The sequence below is a fragment of the Centroberyx gerrardi genome, chromosome 16 (assembly GCF_048128805.1).
Source record: "Centroberyx gerrardi isolate f3 chromosome 16, fCenGer3.hap1.cur.20231027, whole genome shotgun sequence".
Lineage (NCBI taxonomy): Eukaryota > Metazoa > Chordata > Actinopteri > Beryciformes > Berycidae > Centroberyx > Centroberyx gerrardi.
This window is the reverse complement of record NC_136012.1, coordinates 6,689,495-6,713,776: the sequence shown is the minus strand read 5'-3', so window position 1 is coordinate 6,713,776 and position 24,282 is coordinate 6,689,495. Positions and strand designations below refer to the sequence as shown.

Here is a 24,282-nt window from a genome sequence, read left to right as displayed (position 1 = left end):
AGGGAGGGCCTGATTTACCAAAACCTTGCTGGTGCTTTGAGCAACTCCAGTTGAATTAACACAGCAGCAGGAAATCTGATGTTTTACCCTGTGTGGTCCAAATCTTTTCATCACAAGGTGACCATGTAGAAATCGTCAGATGCAGGCGAAAATATGGTTTAAAACGTGGTTTTCTATTGCTGTCCAACTCCATTAGTTTACACTGTAACAAGGGCTGCATTCACACAAGAAGCAAATGAACAGACTGGACCCGGACCACACAGGATTAAAAATCTGATTTTGGGGAAGTTGGGCCCTGGCTGGCAATAATAAAGAGTTCCAAGGTAAGCAGGCAAATCAAGCCTCTTGTTGACAGAGCCTTTTTTATACAAGGCTCTGGTCAGAGTTGTAGGTAACAGGAGAGTTTGGCAAATCTGGGCATAGGCTGGCATACTGATACCCATGTTTCACTGATAAGTGTCAAGAATCAATGATGTATACATGCACAAATCAATGATTTAAGGGGCAAAAACCTGATTTTGTGTTCTTGTGTAAAGCCACAGAGGCCAGGTATCAAAATGGCAGCCCTTTGTCGTTTGCCCAACTCATTTGATATACACCTCTGCTTGTGGCCATTTTCAGGCCTAAAGAGGGGCACCTTAAAGTCCCAACACTGTTGTCAAGGCAACTGCATACGTAACTGTCACTAATAACTTCAGTTCAAATAAATACCTTCATTCACATACACTGTATATTAGAAACCGACTTTAAAAACAAATATTATTAGGCTGGCTTTATATGGGAGCAGAGGATCTGAGCAGTAACCATGTGTGACCCACATCTGATGCTTAAACGAGGGAAAAAACATCAGATCTGAGTCATTGAAAGTTACAAATCAGATTTTCTATTCCAGTGTAAATGCAGCGTTATAGACACACATCCTCAGAAGCAGCAGCAGCTGTAATTCAGAAACAGTACTGACGGTACTGTTTGATTATGAGGTTCAAACACTGACAAACTCATCGTCATCATTATCAACAAGCTAGAGGGAGGGAGGGGGTTTGACAGACCGTGACAAGGAGAGTGTTGTCAGGACTAAAGTGCAGCATCTGACAGATGTGGGAGGGTCTGGTGAGGCGCCCTGGCAGTGTTGGATTGTGGGTACTGTAGTTAAGCTAAGCTGCTTCCCCCTTCCCAGACACACCACTTTGCTGAGAGCAAATAGGACAGGCAGACAGACAGAGAAAGAGGCTTACAGACATGTATCAAACATGAGCATTGCAGCCAGGAAGAATAAACAGCTAGAGAGACAGAGAGGCAAAGAGAGAGAGAGAGAGGGATGGGCACACAAACAGGAGCAGATGGACAACTTGAATATTGCTTATTGTAACTTCAAAGGCACTTTTCTCTCAAATGAGTTAAACCCAAGTGCTATTTGTTTTCCCTGCTTGTAAAAGGCCAGTGTGGATGATGGAGCTGTGTTGAGTTACTGTCACTCCACCACTAAACCTCTAAATTGGGACACTAATTACTGTTTTGTCTGGAGCTGATCTTCACAAAGAGTCTTTGAGTAAGAGCACTTATCTCTGGTCAGCTCACATAAAAACGTTGTCCTGACTTAACAATTTAACTGGTCTCCGATCAGCACTCCTATGCTAAGCTGCTTTGTGAAGGCTCAATTTCTTCAAAGCATCTGAGCAGTAAGAATAAAGATCACCTTCTTCCAATAATGGTGGGAAACAATTAAGTCACACAAATTTAAATTATTCTGAGGTGCGAGATGTGTCCAGGTCTGCTCCAACACGTGGTTAAAGTGGCTTCTGGCCCAAAGCGTGGTTAGTACCGGTTCTGAGGTTTACAGCTAATACGGGTTCTGGTCTGGTTCTGCGTCCCGGCCCGGTGTTACAGTTCTGATGTATGACGGGTGATTGGGGATGCTGACTGGGCTCTGTGTGGCTCTAGAGCTCTTCGCTCTCGTACAGCGGGGCGGTGTGCTGGGCGGTGTGCTGGGCGGGGCTCTCCACGGTCAGAGCAGGCACGTGGCTCAGAGAGGACAGCAGCTTCAACGTCTTGGAGCCAGGGGGCGCCGTTTTCATGGCCGGGGCTGTACGAGCTAGAGGGGGGGAGAGAGGGGGAGTAGTGAGTTCAATATATCATCTTTTCAGACCCCATAATATATTATGTTTATATATAAATAAGTACACAATACACACAATGCAAACAGATAGGTAGAAGATAGAGAGATTATAACTAGGCGAATCAGGGTATTTGCCGGTTTCAGCTGGTATCTGCTGATATGATGCATATGATACAACCAACCCTGTTCTGTATTGATCAATCAATCAATTAAGAAACCTGTCATTACATGGTGAGAAACATCAGACATTTTTATACATTTTATGCATTTATACATTTTAAGACCTTAAATTTAGATAATTTTTCTAGCTTTTTTAGACTTTTTAAGGACCCACAGATACCCGGCTTATTTATAATCCACATGGACAAAATGAGTAAATCTATTGGTGCCGCCAACAGAAGCAGTAACAACTTTTATTGTTGGACAGACTCAGGCCAAACATTCCTCTCATGCCAGGTGTCTGAAAATAACTCTCCTCCACCCTGCATGGTATAGCATGGTCCAGCACAGAATGGCTTGGAGCCAGACATGTAATCAACGCAGATTTGCAAAAATGATGCATACAGATCTTTCCATACCAAATTTGGGATTTGTTAAATAAAAATGACCAGTAAAACACTTCGTACACCTGGGACCTGGTCAGGTCTGATATAATGGCCTTACACAGAGCCAAAGGAGTGGTGTGTGTTTGTGTGTGTGTGTGTGTGTGTGTGTTTATGTATATGTGGTCATCTGTTGGCTTGCATCACTGTAGAAAGCGTGTGAATTGGGAGTGTGTATAAAGTATGTTGTGTATGTGTCTTCATGAATGTGTCCATGTTCATAGCTATGTGTATGTGGTTTGTCCCTGCCTTTTCCGCAAGCTAGTCCTATCTGTGTGTGTGTGTTTGTGTGTGTGTGTGTGCTCAGGCAGCTCCAGTTACAGGCCTGGGTGAACTCTCTGGAGGCTGAGATCCAAACCTATCTCTCTCCTCTCTCTTTCTGCTATTATTAAAACCCCTACATGAGACAAACCATTGGCAGCAGCATACTGTATGTATGTTTTTATAAGTTTTTGATTTCATCATCATAACTAAAAATGTGCAGTATGTCTTCTATTCCAATTTCTACAAACTAAATACACGCACAAAGGTAAGCATTTTAAAATGAAAGAAGGTTAAAATAAATGACACAACAGCTCTGTCAGTCAGACTAAAAATGAAAAAAATATCTGTAATAGTAAGTTACAAGTTTTGTCTTAAAGTGGAAAGTCTACCCTTTTGGTTAAATTCTGACTCAGGAATAGAGCTTTAATGCCTCAGACCAAGCAGCTCTCCCTCTCTCACTCCGGGCTAAATACTGACACACAGTTGTACGCTGATGTCAACTGATGTCACAAGACTTCACCAGTCACTTTTTCCACTTCCATATGTTCACCAAGTCAAACTGATCTAACTCACTGTAGACGCTGCAGACAGCATTTACCAGTCAAGAGGATCTAATGTAATTATCCCTGGTGCTATTAAACATAGAAACCTGCCGTGGATATGAGAAGAAAGAACGCAGTGAAAGCCGATATATCACTGGGGTTACTGGGCAAATAATACTTATCTTATGATACCTACAATTTTAGAGTTCAATCCAAACTAAATGAATATTATCAAAGGAGCCCAGAGACTGGATAAGTCACTTGACTGCTGTCAGTTGACTACAAGTTCAACTACACCTCAGATTATTGATTATCAAAGCTAAGTTCATACTGTAATAGCACTGTGTAGCTTAAAATCTGAATGTGCGCTACTTTGTATTATGTGTCTGAAAAAAACAATAGTCAAGAATATCTATGTCCTCAGTTCTAAACTGTTAGTAATAACTGGCTCAAATATCTGAAATGGCACTCTGGATTGACATTATACCATCACATAGGACCCACATAGTAGGTAACTTTTCCTGGAGTTTTTAGTGGAATGGCTGGTAACGTTAGTGGCATGATCATTCCAGATGGGAAAGTAATTAATGGAGGTACTCAGGTGATTGGCCTAATTACTTTCACTGGACTTCTGTTGGTTATTCAGGTTTACTAATCAGGTAATCAATACAGGTAATGCTTGATAGAGGGACAGATAGTTGTCTGTGTGGTTAGCCTTTGTCAGCCCTCTCCATGGAGCAGATGGTGTGTTATGTGATCAAGCAGAAATCTAATAGCTGTGTTGTCGTTTTTGCTGGTCTCTAGTCAGCTGACCCTCATCATTGGTTGGATTCTGTAGTCTTCTTATCGCTCTGACTCGCCAAGTATGCAGTTGGGTAAGCTGAACAGGGCAACAGCTTCATACATTTATTAAGTTTCCACTTGATCACATAACACAGCATTTGTTTGGCGTGCTACAGGCTATAGAGCTGGATTCACTCTAGCGTACAGAGCAGGACATTCTCCATCTGCTGTTTGATTTTACAACCTGGGCTGCTATGGTAACTTCTGTGCTAGCTAATACAACGCGAGATGGTTCTTCTAAGCAAATATGCATAGATGGACACACACTCACACACACACACACACACACACACACACACACACACACACACACACACACACACAGCGTACTTACTGCCTACATCCAGCCTGGCGTTGCACGTAGACATGCCAGCTTCATTAATGGCAGACAGAGTGTACCAACCAGCATCTGATTTCATCAGTCTCTCTAACAACAAGCACTGCCTGCCTGAACCGTCCTGGTACAGACTGTGGAGGGCGAGAGAGAGAGACAAAGAATAACATGTAAAATTCATTACAGTGCCCAAACTGTCCCTACATAGGCTAAAACAGATACACACAAACATGTTCAAAATATCGATTATGCATGCACAGTTAAAATAATCTTAATGGCATACATACAAGAAAATAAATTCAATTGTGCACAATAAATATATTTTAAAATTTTGGTCCACTTGATTCACTTTGTTCACTGTGCCTGGTCACTTCAGATTGCTGACTTTGGGGTGAGCTAACTTCTACTGCAATAAGGTGTCTGTGTAGGTTCAGTTTTCTATCAAAAATCACCCAGATATGCAAAATGACATTTGCCTCTTGACTCACCTCCCTTTCCCTCCCATGCATGATGTATAAGCACATCATGCATATCCCATGCAAAAATTGTTAGCAGGTGCACAAGATGAAGCAGCAGAATGTGAGTGAAATATAATTTCTGGTTATTCAAAACAATGGAGCTGCACTCAAGAATATTTTAACAATATTTAATTCAGTTTATGACAGACATGAGTGTGAACCCATTCTTTTGAATAGACTATCTGTATAAGAATCATACAGTTTTGTTTGACATGTGAAATAACTTAATTTTCAAGAGGGGCTGCAGAAGGACATTGGTGGATCTTGGTTAAGACAGTGACACCCAAAGGCGCTTAATATCACACTTATAGCTTCAATATCCCAGAGGGGCAATTTGCTGAGGCATAGTAGGCGCTAGAGTGCTACAGAATTTCCAACACATTTTAGAGGGGTTTAGGTGTAATATTCATTCATTTATTTATGTATTTATTTAGTTTCCCCACCTCATTCTGTTGGGGTCGATGCGCAGCATGTCTTTGTCTTTCTTCCAGAAGAGCTGAGGAGGAGGGGAGGCGTCCACTTTACACTCTAACCTCACAGTGTCGCCCTCTAGAGCTCGGGAGTTCAACATCTTCTGCACGAAGGTGGGAGGACGGAGAACCTCCTGGGCTGCAGGGAGGAAGGAGGAGTTGACAGAACTTAATATTACAGCTGACATTCCTACCAGCGCCGGCTCGGCTCACCTTCAGCTGAATCAGTTCAAAACGTAAATGGAAACTGCAATTCATTTGCTAATGATAGAGGCTGGAGAATGTTTTCGTGCCAGAAGTTTTTAAATATATGAAGAGAAACCCTCTTCCTGAATTGGCTGAACTGAATGTGAATAGAATCCAGCCCTGCATTACTACTGCAAGATTTTCCAAACAATTCAAAAGACATTTTTTTCTTCTGGTGGTACAAAACTTGCCGCCACTCTGGAAAAAAAAACTCTTCCGGAGGTGCTGGAGATATAGATCCAAATAGAGGATAAAATCAATGACAATTTAAAGCACTAGGCAATATTTTTTATGTAAAAATTATCAGTCTTATCAGCCTAAATCACATAGTGGGTGTCCCATTCCTCCTAATATAGACGCCATAGATTCACCCTATTTGCCCAAATTATTATTACTATTCTGGTGTCACTCACAGGAAGTGACAAGTCAAAACTTAAAGGATTAGGTTACCTCAGATTACATTTCAGTCATTATCTACTCACCTCACACGATTTCTGGGTAATGAAGTCCTCAAAATTCAAACAGTTACCTCTCACTGCCATTTTGGGGCTGCCAATGTGCAAAGTTGCTCAGTGCACCTTTACCTTGTTGAATTTAACACACTAGTCATAGGTGTCTGTTTTTTCTTTCACAAGTGTGAAAACAGAATGTATATGTAGCAAGAGGAGAGTTTACTGAAAAAAGCTACATGACAGCAGTAAAAGATTTGGTCTATTGACTGTCCGTTTGATGCTTGGAGCTTGTCATGTGCTTAAGGAAAGCATGTTATGTCTTTAAAGGTAGCGAAGAAGGTATCTTAGTGGACGGACACACAACCTGACATAACAGACAGAAATAAATGACATTTTTACCTATTACATCGAGCCTCATGGTAAACCTGCTCTCCCCGGCGCGGTTTATGGCCACACACTCGTACACGCCGGCATGGTGAACGGTGACGATTTCGATGATGAACGAGTGCATCCCCTTCTCACACACCAGCATCTTATGGTAGTCGTCCGGACGGATGGCTTTGCCGTCCAGGTACCAGGAGACGTCTGGGGTGGGGAGGCCTCCGACCTGATGGGAGGGAAGGAAGAGATTATGTTTTAGAATGTGTTGCCCCAAGTGGGAACTGAACCCCTCACCCTGGCAGTGTTGCCTGGCTCTACCCATGGAGTATGAGTGCATTAATAACCTTGACATTGATAATACAGAATCTTTCAGCCCTTCAGTGTTTATCTGTGTGTGTGTGTGTGCGTGTGCGTGTATGTGAGATTCACCTTGAAGTCAATCCTACAGAAGCGTCCCTCCTCCACAGTGAGGTCTGGGGGGATCTGCAGGAAGCGAGGAGCGTAACATTTCTCCTGGATAGCCGAGCCCTCGTTTCCCCTGTCATCTGTCCCCGAGTGGTGCTTCCCCCTGGAGGGAGGGAGGGAGGGAGGGAGAGAGAGGGAGAGGGAGATATTATTCATTCATAATTGCTGTGATGACTGACTCAATGACTGAATTTTCCAGTCCACTACTGGAAACACATGAACACACACACGTTAATTCCTCTTCCGTTTCTGACCTCTGACAGCATGGATACTGTATGAAGGACTGGAGCCAGGATGGCTAGTGAAGACAAACTCAACACACACACAATCGCAGTTGATCCAGAAACTTAACCTGGACCAGGCTAACCCCCATACTAACCCTGTTGCGGATCAAGTGTCTGTCTCGCCTGGAAGGCTGTACAAGCCTACTGTCAGTCAATGGAATGGGAAAAAAGTGACCCTAAAAATGCTAGTAAGCATTGTCATGATATTTATATTGGTATTTAAAGAACACTCAATAGGTTTAAGAGAAACTTAACTTACACAATGTAGAGGCTAAGTTAACACTGGGTATATTAGTGCTGGGTAGGGATGAAAATATTCCTGAAAATGTACCCATTTTCCATCCCTAGAGTATAACCTCCCTCTCCCGGTTCTCCCCGGAATCCCATTAAAATTGTGTTATGTAGCAATATAATAAAAGCTAAGCCTAGGATATATTTTAAGCAGTGGTTCCCACGACACTGCAAAAATGTCCATCTTAATAAGTCACTGTCTTTGTGTTGAGTGCTGAAATGTTGTTTTCCTTGGCACAAGTGAAAACAAAATGCCAATGGGGGTGAGATAATTCCACTTTTTTCCAATGCCGTTTAATCTATTTCGAGAGCTTTTGTGGATTTATCTCGGCACACTGGAAGACTTTTTTGCACTTGTTTCAAGAAAAATATGTTTTTAAGGCTCAGTACAACATTAAATGACTATTAAGATGGATAGTTTTGCAGCGTAAGCCGCATGCATGCATGGCTGCACAGAGCAGCTTGAGGCTCGCTGCACAGACACAAATAGGCAGAAACAAAAAGTGCCAGATATTCATGAGCTGGACAAATTTGAAAACCGAGATGATAAGACCATTGTAGTTTTTAATCCTCTTATTTTTCAAAACAGATTGATTTAGCATTACACTGCATAGATTTACGCAATATTTCATTTCCTGGGTAACTCATGTCACTCCTGGAAGAGGATGGAAAGAATCTGGATGGGAAATCCCAGGATCCTGGCTCCCACTGCGAGCACTGTGAGACTGATTGTATGCAATATCGGTACATTAAATACATTTACCATAGTCCTCCTGTGTGCCTTCCCTCTGGTGACTCTGGCTGGAACACAGAAAACAAAGCGCAGATCAACACCTAATCAATTATTACTCGACCATTATTTCTGTCCATTATTGCAGCAGTCGATTTAATCATCAAACCTGTCAATCTGTGCTTTTCTCAGATAAATGTCCTCTTGAAAATACATCTAATCACACGGAATCACCATTTAAGTGTTTGACAACTTGCCCTGTTGGTGTTAATGTGTGTGTGTGTGTGTGTGTGTGTGTGTGTGTGTGTGTGTGTGTGTGCATGTATGTGAGGTAGAGCAGAGGTAATGGTACGTTTACCCTTTCTGCCCTGAAATAGCTTTGACAACCAACTGTGTAACAAAATGCCAGGAGGGGGACTGGGCTAGGGGGCACACGTGTTGTTTTTGGTGTGTGTGTGTGTGTGTGTGTGTGTGTGTGTGTGTGTGTCTATTTTGACACAATGGTCCTGTTGTCACCATTGAAAAGGGGCTCATTCTCAGAAAGCAGGCTAGAAATAGCAGCCGACAAACCTTGTTGGCTAGAGAGGACGTGTGTGTGTTGCATGTTTTGTGTGTGTGTGTGCGTGTGTGTGTGTGTGTGTGTGTGTGTTGCATGTTTTGTGTGTGTGCATGCTGTGTGAGAGAGGGAAACAGAATAGCTTGTGCAAAGCCCCGTGAGCTGGAGAGGCTCTCTGACAGAACAATCCTACACGCGCGCACACACACGCGCGCACACACATGCATGCTTCAGTCAACTGGTCAAAATGACAGCATGAGGCAGCTCCTCCAGGCTACTGATTATACAGTATTATAATGTCTGCCAGGCTTTTTCAACCTTAGGCTTGGGAGCCCATGAGGAGGCCCTGAGAGGAAAATGGGGTCCCTTTACAGCCATTCAAACTCAAACGACTGTGATAATATGTGGTCTTTACCTAATGGAAAAACTACAGCTAATGGGTTTTGGACTGGAGCCACTGTGAATGCCTGTGCTTAATTGTCGCTGAGCAGCTCACAAGTGCAGCAGAGTTGGCTCTGCGTTCAACATCAGAACGACGTGAAGACACACTGTTTAGTTTGCAAGGGTTTCTGGGCCTAAATCTGGAGTCAGCAGACGAAGTAAAAGTTCAGGAACCAACGTCGTACCTGGTCGAGTTGTGAGTCTAAAAGACTGTCTTGGTCAAACATGTAGGTGGCATTGTCTGGACCCAGCAGCCTGCGAGCCATGCGCTCTTCATAGGACAGTTTCTGTTGGAAGGGAGGCATCTATACTGTTAATATATTGTCTCGCGCACACACAGCGTCAGGGAACACACACACTTGCATGCACGTAGCCTTATGTTGCTTATAGGACAGCTTCAGTATAGAGGGGGAGACACTGACACACAATTCAGCCTGTGCAACACTGGCAAAAAAATCGTGTTGTGATTTTTTTGACAAAATATCGCAGTTGTGAATTTTGTTAGCATTTAAATGTTCAAAAAATGTACTGTATGTGTGTGTGTGTGTGTGTGGGGGGGGGGGGGGTGTGTGAAATGCAAAACAAAGGCTTCTCCCACATGCAACACGTTATGTAGGGCAGGGATTCTGCACAGCAGGAGTCGCGTAAGCACACACAAAGCCCGGTACCTGGCTGCTTCTCCTCCTGGCCTCCTTTGAGCGTAGCTTCTTCTCCAGATCCTGGATCAGGGCGTCTTTGGAGCCCTGGATGTCTTCATCTGTGGAGCGAGCGGAGGAAGGGCGAGGAGCGACAGACTTCTTCAGGATGGGCTTCGGAAGACTGAGAGAGCGAGAGTGAGACAAAAACAAGGTTATCACAATTATATATAAGGAGAAAGGGAGGGAGGAACAGAGCAAAACAGAGGAGAGATAGTGAGAGGAAAGGAGAGGCAAGGCATCAACTAACTTTAATGCTACAACAAAACTTTATCCAAAACTTATCTGGGAATAAACCTTTGTCCCTGGCAGCCTGGCTGAAAGGTGCTTTGACCTACAAGTCATTTATCAGACAAAACACTAACATTTGTCTGGAAATTATTCCTAATAGATGCTAACAAAAGCATTTAAACTGCAGATTAGACTGTTAGACTGTTAGAAATGCTTGGCATGCATGCTTAAACAGCGGGGTTCCCACTGTGGTCCTGATGTGAAATTCCATGACTTATAACTTTCCATAACTAAGTTGGAGCACTTCCATGACCTAAAACATGTTATTCCTTCCTGGTTTGTTAATGCTGCTTTTCAGCTCAGAAAGGTTCTTGTGAACAGTATGGTTTCCACTGTAGTTGGGCTGCTGTGAAAAACATCACCATCATCTAATATAATAAATGCATGAACCAACCTATAAAATACATTCCAGTATATTCCTTTAAAGTGACCCATTTGTAAAATTTCCTGATATTATCTAACTTTTTCAGAGTATTTCCTGACTTGCCCTGTCTGGAATACACCTCTCTAAATTCCATAATATTACAGAAATTCCATGGGAAACCAGAAACAGGATTTTGCCCACATGGTGAATGTCAGCAACCAAAAAATGAAGCCCTGTGTGTGTGTGTGTGTGTGTGTGTGAAATGGTATGCAAGTATGGGAAATGAGTCTGTGTCTGTCTGTAAATGTACTGCATGTGTACATCTTCAAAATAGATGTACGCTGTGACTCACATGCTAGGCGTCCCCTTGTAGCTGGCGGGCAGGGAGACGACAGCAGGCGGTACTCTGTTCTGACTGTGGGGCGGGTTGGGCTGGGGGAAAGAGGGGGAGGAGGAGGAGGACAGAGGGGAGCGTGGGAGGGAGGGGGAGACTGGGAGAGGCTGCTGGGGGAAGGAGGAAGAGGCGGCCCGGGCGGGGAGGAGAGGGCTGGAGGGGGAGAGCGGGGAGCGGGTGGGGGAGGAGGGGGACAGGGGCAGGCCGGAGATGGGGGACAGTTTGGAGGGGGAGTAGGGCGAGAAGGAGGACTGGGAGGGCAGGACGGAGCAGAGGAAGGCGGCGGGCGCGGACCTGGTGTCCTGGTTGGCCGGCAGGGTGGCGCTGCCGAGGCCGGTGGCGCTGGGCACGCTGGGGGTGAGGGTGATGGTGGAGCGCATGGGGGTGCGAGGGAGAGAGGACAAGGAGGCGGGGAGGGAGGAGGAGGAGGAGGGGGAGGAGATGGAGACGGAGGGAGTGAGCGAGGCGGAGGTGGAGGAAGGAGGCGGCGGCGGAGCTGGGGAAGCGGGGGTGAGGATGGGAGAGCTGAGATTGGAGGAAGAGGGGGAGGACTTGCCGGTGCCGTTAGCCTGGGTCTGGATTTGGGTTTGAGCCAGATATTGGGTTTGGTTCTGGCTGAGGTTTAGTGACTGAAACTGGGACTGAGTCTGTGACAGAGACTGAGAGACCGACTGAGAGACCGACTGAGAGACCGACTGACTGTGAGAAACAGACTGGCTTTGTGCTGACATCATTTTAGTTTGACCCAGCGCCTCCGTAATATTCACACTATTCTGTGGACTATTCAGGTCCTGTTGGGAGTTATTCTGGTTCTGCTGGGCCTCCCTCTGCACGCTGTCGTAGCTGGGAGCCTGGAAGGCCGGCTGCGACTGGATGAAATGTCTCGGTCGCTCATAGTTGAAGCCGCTGGGAGGGAAGGCGCTGGGAGTGAAGGTGGGGAGGTCCGACAGGTTCATGATGTTGCTTCCTGACTGGGATGAGGACTGAGAGGGAGAGGAGGAAATCAGGATTATAATAGAACTTAACCAATTAATTTGAGATATGACTGAGATGAAGACTGCAAAATGACACATTACATACCATACACAACATACCATAGTATGACCCAGTATGATTCAGTTAATAATCTGACAGTTAATCTGACAGTTAATACTTAACTGTCAGATTAGAGAGAAGAGGGAACAGTAAATCTACTATATGTATGTTTCCTTCCACTGTCAAGCAAATTTTAAGTCAACTTTTGACATGTTGAAAAAATAAAAATCAGATGCATTTCAATCAGCTCAGTTGAAGCAAATAAACAGGCTTCCTAAATGTAGAAAGAGACAACATTTTTGGGAGGTCGTGATGGACAGGTATTTTTACAGCCTTCCATTCAGCCTTTTTAATTTGACATATCATAATTTGCATGAAAATACTTGGATGGAAACCCTGCTATTGAAAAATGATACAAAAACAGAAACAAAGTTACTTACAGTGAAACTGAGCTTGCTCGGGGTGAACAGTTTGGGCGCGGGGGCTTTCTCCTCGACTTGGATTGGTGGTGGCGGCGAGGGGGGAGGTGGAGGGCTAGGCGTACAGGCCTGGACCGTGACCTCCAGTGACCTTTGACCCTCTGAGCTCAGGGCACGCTCCTCCTCGCTGCGTCCAAAAAGCTCTTCAGAGGAGTAGTTGGCTGGCTGAGGCTCTGGGAAGCTGATAGAAACAGACAGGGACATGTTAGCAGAGAGACAGAGACAGTGTCTCACCTGCTGCTTCTTTTCACCTGAGGCTGAGGTATAGCAAATGCAACACCTTGTTATACCCAGCTGATGTCCATGGCTGTGTGTAAAATTGCCTCTACATAAAGTCTACATAAACAGTAAGCGTTTACAAATCTCTTGCAACAAACAAGCCAAGGCCCTTGCATTTTTCACTCCACCATGTTGTAGCCCAGGCTGCAATCCAACACCTGTCTGTCCATGAAATGAAACACAAGACGGGAACAGGTAGGCTAATAAAGCTTAACGCATTGATTGAAAAATCTTTTTCATTTTATTGATTAAAATACGTTTTTGCATTTTTCTAGATTGTAGACCTTCAAAAATAGATTGGCTATACTATTGATTTTAGAGTGTGATTTTGAGACCTGTTCCGCATTATAATTGCAGTAAATAAAACGCAATTCTCCAATCTCCTCTACCGGAGCCCAGGAGCAACAGATAACAGAGAATAGCTGATTGTGGGGTTATATCATGGCCAGGAAGGAATGCCATGGCCATAGTAACACATGATGTTCCCGGAGTCTCAAACAACAAACCAGTGCTGGTATTATCAAACATTCTGTGGCAGCCATCTTGAGTTGTACCAGTCAAAAGACCAATCAAGAGTGCTTATTTGATTAGGTATGGCAATTCTAGTCATTCTAGTTCTGTGCATGCAACACTAGAAGAGAGAACATGATGTCCATAGGACCATCATATGGCTCCAGTTTGCACCAGTAGAATGATGCTGGCATCAAGGTCTAAATGATGACTGATGTCAACAGGGACAAAATGATCAAGTTTCTCTAACAACAATAAATGCAGAAGTTCAGCAGCCATGGCACCAGTGGGACCGTCTAATGAGCATAGCAGAGCTCTATGGTTCTGCTCCCATTTCAGCCCACTCGGTTGTTTACTTCCTGTAATACTGAGCCCGGCTGGTCCTCTACTTTTCTAGTAGGAAAGAATGTTGTTACCATGGCTACCACGTGGCCTGGGCTACGCAGGGGCATAATGACAATAGCAGTAACTCTCTGTTTGTCTCAACCTCACTCTATCCCTCTCTTTCTCTCTGACTCACACACACACACACACACAGTCTTCCGCTGTTCTTCTGTCTTTCTCTCCCTGTCTCATGAGGCCACAAAGCACCTTTGGTCAATGCCAGTGTCAACTGACCTAGAATTTGATACTGATATCAAATGACATTTAATGCGAATGAAAGCATTTCAGCCCATTGCTTTTCATCAAATTTGACTCTGTATGTATATTATTTAGCAATTACCATCTCTCTCTGAAATAATTTAAAAAATTGGTAGTGATGAAATCCTCCATGTGTCTTTAAGGGAGTTGCAGGGTCACCAGGGCGTCCCCAGCAAAATGAATAGTTAAAATAGTTTAAATTCACTACAATTTAGCCTATTTCTCTCGTAATTATCCCAAATACAGAATGTCTTATTCTAATCATAGGTTTCTCTCTCACCACATTATCTTCCCATGTACAGTATAGACGGTTACATAATTCAAAACTGAATCATTAACAAACATCTTCTCATATGGGGATTTGTGGCCTAATGTGTGTCTATTTGGGGGTCCGTGACATGAGAACATTTGAGAAACCTTGATGTAATGAACCAAACCGAGGGTGCACTGAGACAGAGTTGAGAGCGCTAGGAGAGACATACTGTAGAAGTGGGAATCAAACAGAATTGAAAAGGTTTCCCTGCTGTCTCGCTCCACCAGACTGCTGCTGGGCGGCTGATGTGATCACAGCAGGAACTGTCAAGGTTAAACAATCACATAGGGGAGAGCGGAGGAGGCTGCACTAGTGTTGGTAGAAACTCTTGAATTAGAGTTATCCCATTAGCTGGGTTACAGAGCTACAGAGAAGTGTGGAGAAAAGTCTGGCAATGCAAGACTAAGCTAACTTCAACATGTTGAGCTTACAACCTTTATCTGAAGTACTGTAAGAGAGCAGTAGCAAGAATCAGCATATCCATCACTGACAAAAGCTATGGTTACACTTGTCGTTTCAACACAACTGTTGAGATCTGACTCTCACAATGTGATTTTATAAGATCACATTGCTGGATGTAAACCGTTGGCCAGAAAATGGCTCTTATATGTTTCCTGTGACTGTATTTATTTAAATCTGTGTCTACCTTAGGATAGCAAGAAATTAATAGAGAGGAAGTCCAATTGTGTTTTGTGAAGCAGATTTCGAAGAAGAAAAAAACATGTTTTGCATATTGTACTACTAACTCTGTTCTGTAATCTAAGTGTGAATCCACAGTGCAAAGAAAACCAGAGACATGATACCTTTCAAGGCCTTACATTTAGATGGTCTATTTTAAGACTTTTTCATACTTTTTAAAGAGTCCGCAGATAACCTGATAATTCAGAACACTAATACTGATGTTCTGAGTGTCAAGATCTGCTCTTTCCACCAAAACTCACCCATGCAGGTCACAGGGCCTCTGCCTATACAGATGGTTAAGTGGTCATGTTATGTAGTGTGTGTGTGTGTGTGTGTGTGTGTGTGCATGAGCCTGTGCATGGTGTGGATGTTAGCCTGCCTCAGTGTCGTGGACTAGGTGTGTGTGTATTATGTGCATAGTGATTGAGTTAGTGAGTTAAGTGTGTGCTAGTGTGTTAATCAGCATGTGTGTACTGTATATGTTATCTTGTTAGTGTGCTTTAATGAGAGTATGTGTATGTAATGTATGTGTATGTTAGTGTTAGGGTGTGTGTGTGTGTGTGTGTGTGTGTGTGTGTGTGAGATAAAGTGGCCGAAGCTATATCGGTCTAGGAATTCCGACATCAGCTGGCAGGTGCAGACGCCCAACCCCCAATTCATACACACACACACACCACTGCGACACGCACTGCATGGCATTGTGGGTAGGTGCGTGCTACTCTCTAAGTCCTTTGTATGACCGATGAAAACAGAGGGACAACAATATCAACACTTAATTGGAATTTCTGAATTTAGCTTTGTTTTGATGGTTCAACCTGCTTGTCACCTTGTTCTGACCTGTAACTGTAGCGCCCCCCTCGGGCCAATCGATGCAATTTCGTAAATGTCAGAACACAGAGTGGTGAGATGCATCATTTTTATCAAGAGTAGTGAGATGTATCATTTTCATCAAGAGAGGGACTATGGATTGGTATCTTTTTGTTCATTCGTTCATTCGTCTATCCATCCATCTGTCCGTCAAAACCGATATCTCAGACTCCACTGGTTCGATTTTGATGAATCTGATGCATGTCACCACTGTGTTCTGGCATTTTCAAAATAACCCAAGTTTGACCCAAGGGGGGTATTAATAATTACAGGTCAAAACAAGGTGACATATTTGTTACTGATTGGCCAGCAGGAGAGGGTCTGCATCATTAGTGGAGGACGACAGGTTTACTGTTGCCTTGTGTAATCCTGCTTCACTAAGCAAAATTCTAACTTGTCATTACTCTTTAACATAGAAGCAGTTCATACCACGGAAATGTAATAAGTCCAATATTTAGCAGCTGAGGCAAGTCAACCTTAACTACTGCAATGAATGCAATTAATGATCAATCAAACTTAATTTCATTGCTCTTAATTTGACACCTCTTGGTTCTTTAGAGAGAATCATCCTTCACTCTTCAGTTCAGCTTAACACAGACTAAGAAACTTCTCTCCATCTCTTCAGTTAAATGGTGGTGTATTTTTCGTATTCTTGGGTGTCTAACTGGCCAAAAGAAGACGTCACGTCACGTCACGTCACGTCACGTCACGTCACGTCACGTCACGTCACGTCACGTCACGTCACGTCACGTCACGTCACGTCACGTCACGTCACGTCACGACATTTCCAGTGCAGCTACAATGGAGTTTAATAGCAGGACAATTTGCATCTATCTAAAACATCAACAGTCAGCGTCAGGTTTTGGTGTCTGTTGAGTTTCTTTCTAGACTCACGAATTTGCACCGATGTTCAAAAATCATACAAGGAGAAATCCATCATAGAAGAGGAAGAGATGCCAATCTCTGCACCAACAGTAGCCTCAATAGACCAGAAAGCTATTGCTTGCTCCACCTACACGCATTTAGGCACACTCTCTGGGGGTTGTCGAAAGGCATTCTGGGAAATGTAGGAAACTAACTGAAGTAGAAGTAGAAAAGGCATGTTGAGTAAAAGTGGGTACACTGAAAAAGTAAATTACAACACACAAAGTAACTCCTGGTATGCACTGAACATCACAGATTGATGATAACAGTGTAAGAGTATCTGAGGGTGGAGTTTTCCTTTAGGAGGCAGGACATCAATGATACCTGGCTGACACTCATGCATCAGACACAAAATATAATTTATTTGTTTTAATTAAGAACACAATAAATAATAGCCTATATAAACACTATAGAACACTTTTCTTAATAGGTTAGACGTAAGGTCTTGTGCCACATTTTCAATATTTGAATTCACAATTGAAAGTGATGTTAACCCAGCCATACAAACTAGCCTACAGTGTCAAACCATTCATCTGAGGTGGTTATTTTTACTGAAGGAAACAGACTGGCACCAATGGCAGCACCTCATATTACAAATGAGTCCAGTTCCTCACCCGCTCACCCTAAGAACCACATAGGCAACCGGCCAAAGTTCAAGTTGGCCAAAGGAACTCAACATGACCTTAAAACTGAAATCCTCGCCAACAGACTCTGAACAACTGTTGTTGTGAAGGGGGGTTTGTCAAGGACACAGGAGCCATATCTGCACTTCACATTACAGATGAGATCATACCCTCCAACCACTAATATGGAATGGACACATTATACCGCCTCAGTGAAACAGTTGCTGCTGTTTAATATGAACCAAGCCAATATGCTTATTGAACTTGATCTTATTTATCAAGGACCGTAAAGATAAATGAAAAGCTAAAGTGATGCAGCATGTAACGCAGGTGTAACAAAAGTCATTATAATATTCCTATAGGGACTTACAGTGTGTTTGTGTTACACAATTGTGAGTTTATAATGATCTTACAGTTCTTTATGGTATTTTGTTTTATCTCCTATGGCATTACTAAACATTTTCTGTAGTTTAGATTTAATTTTTAATTCTGTAGTGCCTGCCTGATATTTTAGAAATTTGCTGAAATTTGTATGGTATCCTTCCAATTTTTATTTTAGGACGACAATATATATTTTTTTCTTGAACACAGTATGAGCTCTGCCTCTATGAGTGTGCTGGTAAAGGGTTAACTCTGAAGGACACACAGCCCATATCACCACTTCACATTACAGATGAGCTCATAGCCCATTCTAGGCACTTGGGTACCAGCAGGCCATGGCATGGACTGTCCGGCATGCAGCAGAACACAACTCAACACAATAAAGACAGATATTAATGGCAGTTCCCAGTCTGGGGTGCTTAGAGGGGCTCCAGAGGGTCCCCAGCAAAGTTAGGAATAGTTTTATCTCACTGTTATTTCATTTAAAGCTAGGAAAGTGAGAGTGATATAGGCTAGGGGTGTGTGAGAGGTTTCACTGTCTCCACTGTTAACTCCCTACCAACAGTAACGTTAGCCTACTTATTAACCGTTGTCCAGTTATCAAATCACATCAAACAACATGAAACCTCTCAGATAGGGCTTCTTATGACAGAAATTGTATATATCTGGGGGTCACTGACACGTTTGAGGCTATAAAAGACAAAGGCTGGGGTCCGACATATTCAACATATTTTCACTTAATAATTAGCATAATTAAGAAATTGAAGGAATAAGGTCGGAGCTGCCTGTACAAAAACTCCATTTGAACGTTTGATATTTCCTCCTAGCCTGTTTGAATGAGGACCGAGACAGATGACACAAGCCCCAAAATAGCCTGAAGTTCATTTGCCAAGTGCTCTACGATAATTTGGGCGTTTAAAAAAACACATATGAAGCTTCAATAAAATAAACAGAAATGTAGCTAGGTCTAAACATTTTTGTCCCGGTGGAAATAAAGCCGTTATGGCTCCGCACTTTCGAGTAGCGAAAGTTAGCGGCGGGTTAAAATGTCAACCGTCAACCGTCCAAACCATCCAAAGATAATGTCTTACCTTGGTAAACTTTTCTACGCCAAAGAACTATCCATAAACTTCAGCAGTGGTTAAATGTAATGTAGTTTTCCCTGTATGAAGGAGAGTCCAAACTGATGTGAAAGGAGGACTGGACTGCAACAGGTGACAGTGCGCGCACACGCCGGGTATGCGGAGTGACGTGACCGCGCAAGTCCCAGCTGATGTATTTTATTTTCCAGAGCGCGGGCTCGTCACCAGATCCACTTCATTTAGCTAGCATCTCAGTTCTCTGTCTAAATTGAACCATTGAAGCTGAATTATAACGGATAGTTGTGATTATCAGTTATGACTGGCTGAATCACACTGAAAGCCGTTATTAAATTAAGCAATAAGGCACGAGAGGCTGCGTTTTACACTAATATGAGAACAGCAGGCACAGCATTTACCAAATGTTGCACAAATCCCTTTTTTTTTAATCAATGAAAATTAAAAAACAATAATTAAATGTCATTCTATTTCCCACCCTGCAAATTGTAATCCCATTGTTACCCTGATCCCTGTGTGGGCTAAGAGTCAGCTTAACCCTGTTTCAATGCACTATTATGCACAAGGTTAATAAGTTCTCCTTAAGCTAAATGCAGCGTGAGAAGGGCCAATGGGCTAATGCCTTGAAAATAAAGTGTACAGATTCTTTTCCCTATTCCACTTTCAGGGGTGTGATAATTACCTCAGTAAGTCACCTAAGTGAGTAAGTCGCCTACTGTAAGTTTATAAGCAAGTGGGTATGTAAGTGAGAAAGAAAGAAAGAAAGAAAGAAAAGAGACTGAGAAAATTGCCTGGTGTCAGAATAAAGCAACAGGGACCTCATGTGGACTTACATCAGAACTACAGCAGTGTAAAAAAAACATTCCCAGTACTGCTGTTAATAATGAGAAATTTAAAGAAAACAGCAACATATAACATAGCCAAAGTCTTCTATAAAATACAACTAGTGGGTCTAATGCTTTAGCACAATCAAATACCAGTCATTTAATGTTGAGTGCAACAGGAGAATAAGCTTCACCAACATTAAAAGAGGTCAAGTGTCAGAGGTTATGGTGCCTTGACAATATGCCTGTAACCATAGAATGTGACAGCAAAGGGCTAGAAAAAGAAATAAGAGAAAAAAGGGCAAAGTGGAAAAGGGATTTATTATCTATTTGTTTGTTTGCTTACAGTAATTGCTTTTGACTTCAAAATAAGAGTCTTTTAGAGCAAGAACAGGAGAAAGTTTTAGCATGACAACCTGCATTAGAAGCAAATCTAGAACCACAATAACCGGGATACGTGTGGAAACCAAAACCAAAATCTCAAAAAATCTAAGAATACTATCCTCATTGTCATTTCCCCAATGAATAACACCACAATAGAAGAAATTTCCATACATGTTTAAACAAGAGACTAATCCAGAACCAGAGAACCTGTTGAATTCTGAAAAATGATATTTTCATTTTCCACTTAATTACACTGACAGATTCATGTGTGTGTGTACCATCTACTCACTCTGCAACGCTGGGGATGCTAGTATCCTCCAGGGGGCTGTCGGGCCACTCGGGAGGGGGGAGGGTTAAGGAGTCGGGCAGCAGCGGGGGAAACTCCTCGGCGCTCTGTCGCTCTGAGGAAGAGTCCTGTACAGAGGAACACTGCTGCTGGAAAACCTCCTCCTTTTCCTGTCGGAGAGAAACCCCCTCCTGCTGGTGGACGGCCTCGATTTCCAGCTGCTCCTCCAGGTCTGCAGGAGATGGGATACACAGAGCGTTATTACAAAAGACTGACTAATCATTCCCGGTATAGCCAAATAGGTTTGAGATAGGCAGATTGGCATATAGATGGACATCTTACCATTGTAAACCTCCAGGATGGCTGAGCAGGAGACGGTGCCGAAGGAGTTGAGGGCCATACATTTAAACAGGCCAGAGTCTTCTGGAAAGGCTTCTGTGATCACCAGCGTACACAGCTCCTCTGCAGAGGTGCACACAAACAGCAGGACTCAAAACGTATCAAGTTTTGCTTCCATCAATTAAAACTCTTCAGGTGTCAACAGCAGTGTTTTCACCATAGTTTTACGAATGACTTCACAGCATTTGGCAAGATTTTGTATGTAAAAATCCACCTGCCTTAGCGGTCTAAATCACAAAGTGGGGCTGCAACAGAGAAGAGTGTCTCATCGCCACTAATTGAGGTGTTGTAGATTCAACCTGTTTGCCTGAATGAAACTCTGGTGTTGGGTATGAATACTGGTGAGAGATCTCAGCACAAAGGAAGAGATGAATCCAAACTTAAGAGCAAAATCCAAACTGTCTCCTAAACAGCAGTGAGCAGCACTCTGTCCAGAGAAAGCTGGACTCACCAGATCATTGCCTCTCGTTTCTTCGGTTTCCTTTGGTAGAAAGCATCACAGTTTACTGATGTCACCTTACAGGATCTCTGGTTATTAAAGTCCAAACAGTTTTGGAGCAGTTACCTCTCGCTGCCACTTGGAGCCGCTAGCGTGCCAAGCTGCAGAGTGCACCCAGTAGGCTACCACCGATATCACACTGAGAAGCATGCTCTATAGCAAAACGACCTCTATTTCTGCTCATTTCATTTAATTATTTGATTATGAAAGAGTTGAGATCTGTATCTGAAAAGTTGGATTCAATGTGACACCCTAACCCTATCTGTAAAGTCCGGGAAAACATACTTCATGTGACACTTAACCCTAACTTTAACCCTGATTATGAAGGAGATATGCCTCAGAAAAGGAGGATTGTATGTGGCAACATTTATCTATGCAGCCTGGAAGAAACAACAAGTGCATGACACTGAAAACAGTGGACACTTTTCACTGTCCACTGATGCCAATTCTGAGTACTAAACTTGTATGATATGAAATATGATACCAAGTACCAATCCAATAGCCTTAGACCTTTAGTCTGGCGTCACTTGGCAAAAATGCTTCACTGAACATTCATAGGGAGTCAATTTATTATAAGTTTTACCTATTTTTTGTGGCAGTTAACACAAACTGAGCACCTTATCAAAGTTTAGCTGCCGCTCTTATCCACAATATATTAACCAATCACTTATCAATCACCAACCTGGGCAAAGTAGCCCAGGTTGGTATTGTCACATTATGTAACCCCTGCTCACCTGGTACTGATGCAGAACTGGCCTCTGGGAAAACAAGGAGAGACAGATGTCAGTTATTTTGAATTGAACTTAGTTTCACATGTATGACATTTAGCTGCTGCTCTTATCCAGATTAGAATTGAAGGGATTTCATTCCAAGTTGCTATACATCTATTTTATTTTATTTTTGAAGTGTATCACTTAGCAGTCCATAAGTGCAGATGATAGTTTTCCAAAAATTTGTTTTACTTTCATGTCAGCAATAATTAGGCAAGAGAAGGTGTCACTTTTTTCCAAATGTCATTTTGAAACTCTAAATTCATGTATCAGCAACTTCACAAATCGATACTTCACACTTGAAGAAAACCTTGAGCCCTTCTGTTAGACAACTTTTTGGTTTTGATATGCTCTATGCTCTATGCTTCATCATAAATTCTCTCTTCACACGAGGGACTGGACCCGCGGGGGACGAGTCACTGATCGCTCGGCCCTCCTGCCAACTTGCACACTCGAGCCTCCCACTTAGATAATTATCACACTGTAAATGTTTTCCTCGCTCAATACGACACATCCATGTGAGCGCAATGGGGCCGAGCCGTAGCCAGGGGTCTTTCCTTTTTATTTTCTAGGGATTAGGACGTTTCTCTGCCGCCCACCCACCCACACACACCCACACACCCACCCACACACACCCACACACCCACACACACACACACACACACACACACACACACACACACACTCACTCTTGCGCAGTATCCTGAAATCATCGGAGTCCAGTATTTGCTCGTCCTCTCTGTACCACATGACCTGCAGGGGGGGAGTTCCCCTCAGCCGACACTCCAGGACCACCAGCTGGCCCTTCACTGTCGACACATCGTGGAGACACTGGCAGAGGGGATGAAGATGAAGATGGAGATGAAGATGGGATGCAGACACAGAGAGATAGAGAGAGGGAGAGAGAGAAAGACATTAGAAGAGATTTTTTCTTACTTATAAGTAAGAAATAACAGTCTTTTTCAAAGTATTTGAATCATATAGTCTTAGTATTTTAATTTCGTCAATGTCCTTTATCATTCTACATTATATACAGTGTATATGTATATATGTATAGATAGGTGTGTTTTACCTTAACAAAGGTAGGAGCCACTCCATTCCCTGAATACTGCTGATTGTGCGAGGGACTCTGGGTCTGGAAGAGGCAAACAGATCATCACTGTATTATCAAAAGTAGCTCTATACACTTTAATTTAATTTAATCACAATTTGATTTCATTTCAATTGGAGAATTGAATTTCAATTGGAAAATCAATTGGAAAATTCGGAAAAAAGAGAGAGAAAAAGAAATAATGCATGAAGCAATTTTCACATGTATTTTTGTGTTAGTAGCATTCAAGTGCTTTTGTTCCAGGGCTGTGTGTGTGTGTGTGTGTGTGTGTGTGTGTGTGTGTACCCTCTGGGTGCTGATGCACAGCGGCTGCACCAGGCTGGAGTGTCTCTGAGCGAGGAAGGTGGAGGAGGAGGAGGAGGAGGTGGAGGAGCAGGAGGACAGCTCCCGGGACGAGGAGGAGGAGGAGGAGGACGAGATGGTCAGGGACATGGTGCTGGTCTTCTTCTGCACATTCTGGATGCTGCACACACACACACACACACACACACAAATACAGATACAATCAAATACACATTTGTTTTTATCAGCATGATAAATGCCTGACATGTATGTCTGGGTCCTTGGTTCTATTTTTTTTATAAAGCACTTTGTATCTTCTTTTGAAAAGTGTTGTATTAAATAAGTTTATTATTATAAAATGTAAATGTATTATTACTTTGGAATGGAAATCATTGAGATTTTTGTGCAAGTTAAAAAATTGTTCCCCATCAATATTAACTGACTAGCTTGGCATGGTTTCTATTTAATGGGACACTATCAACAAAACAAGTGTATGTTTGTGTGTGTGTTTGTCAGGGCTATTATAGTTTTGGATTAGTTTTTATTTTCATAAACTCCAATTTCTGTGTCAGTTTCAGTTTAGTTTTGGTTAGTTTTCAGTGTGGGTTTCATAGTTT

The 24,282-nt window shown here is 42.9% G+C and overlaps 1 protein-coding gene across 1 annotated transcript; it reads right to left on the bottom strand.

The window, feature by feature from the left end:
* Positions 1 to 1,567: 1,567 nt before the first annotated feature.
* On the bottom strand, positions 1,568 to 23,932 carry myot (myotilin). Its single transcript, XM_071927120.2, has 16 exons — positions 23,669 to 23,932; positions 23,345 to 23,407; positions 22,962 to 23,103; positions 22,237 to 22,260; positions 20,947 to 21,066; positions 20,608 to 20,836; positions 12,755 to 12,974; positions 11,238 to 12,262; positions 10,204 to 10,354; positions 9,721 to 9,822; positions 8,572 to 8,609; positions 7,198 to 7,336; positions 6,787 to 6,994; positions 5,663 to 5,828; positions 4,702 to 4,835; positions 1,568 to 2,092 (listed from the first exon to the last, which is right to left on the bottom strand). The coding sequence occupies exons 1-16, from the start codon at positions 23,930 to 23,932 to the stop codon at positions 1,938 to 1,940; spliced, it is 3,180 nt and encodes a 1,059-aa protein (XP_071783221.2). The 3' UTR covers positions 1,568 to 1,937.
* Positions 23,933 to 24,282: the final 350 nt, after the last annotated feature.

Coding starts and splice junctions, on each gene's coding strand:
- myot (XM_071927120.2), bottom strand. CDS start 23,932: ATGTCAGGCATTTATCATGCTGATAAAAACAAATGTGTATTTGATTGT. Junction 12,975..20,607: donor AGCATCCCCAGCGTTGCAGA/GTGAGTAGATGG, acceptor TGTTTCTATCAG/CTTCCCAGAGCCTCAGCCAG. Junction 2,093..4,701: donor CGCCAGGCTGGATGTAGGCA/GTAAGTACGCTG, acceptor CCCCCCCTCTAG/CTCGTACAGCCCCGGCCATG.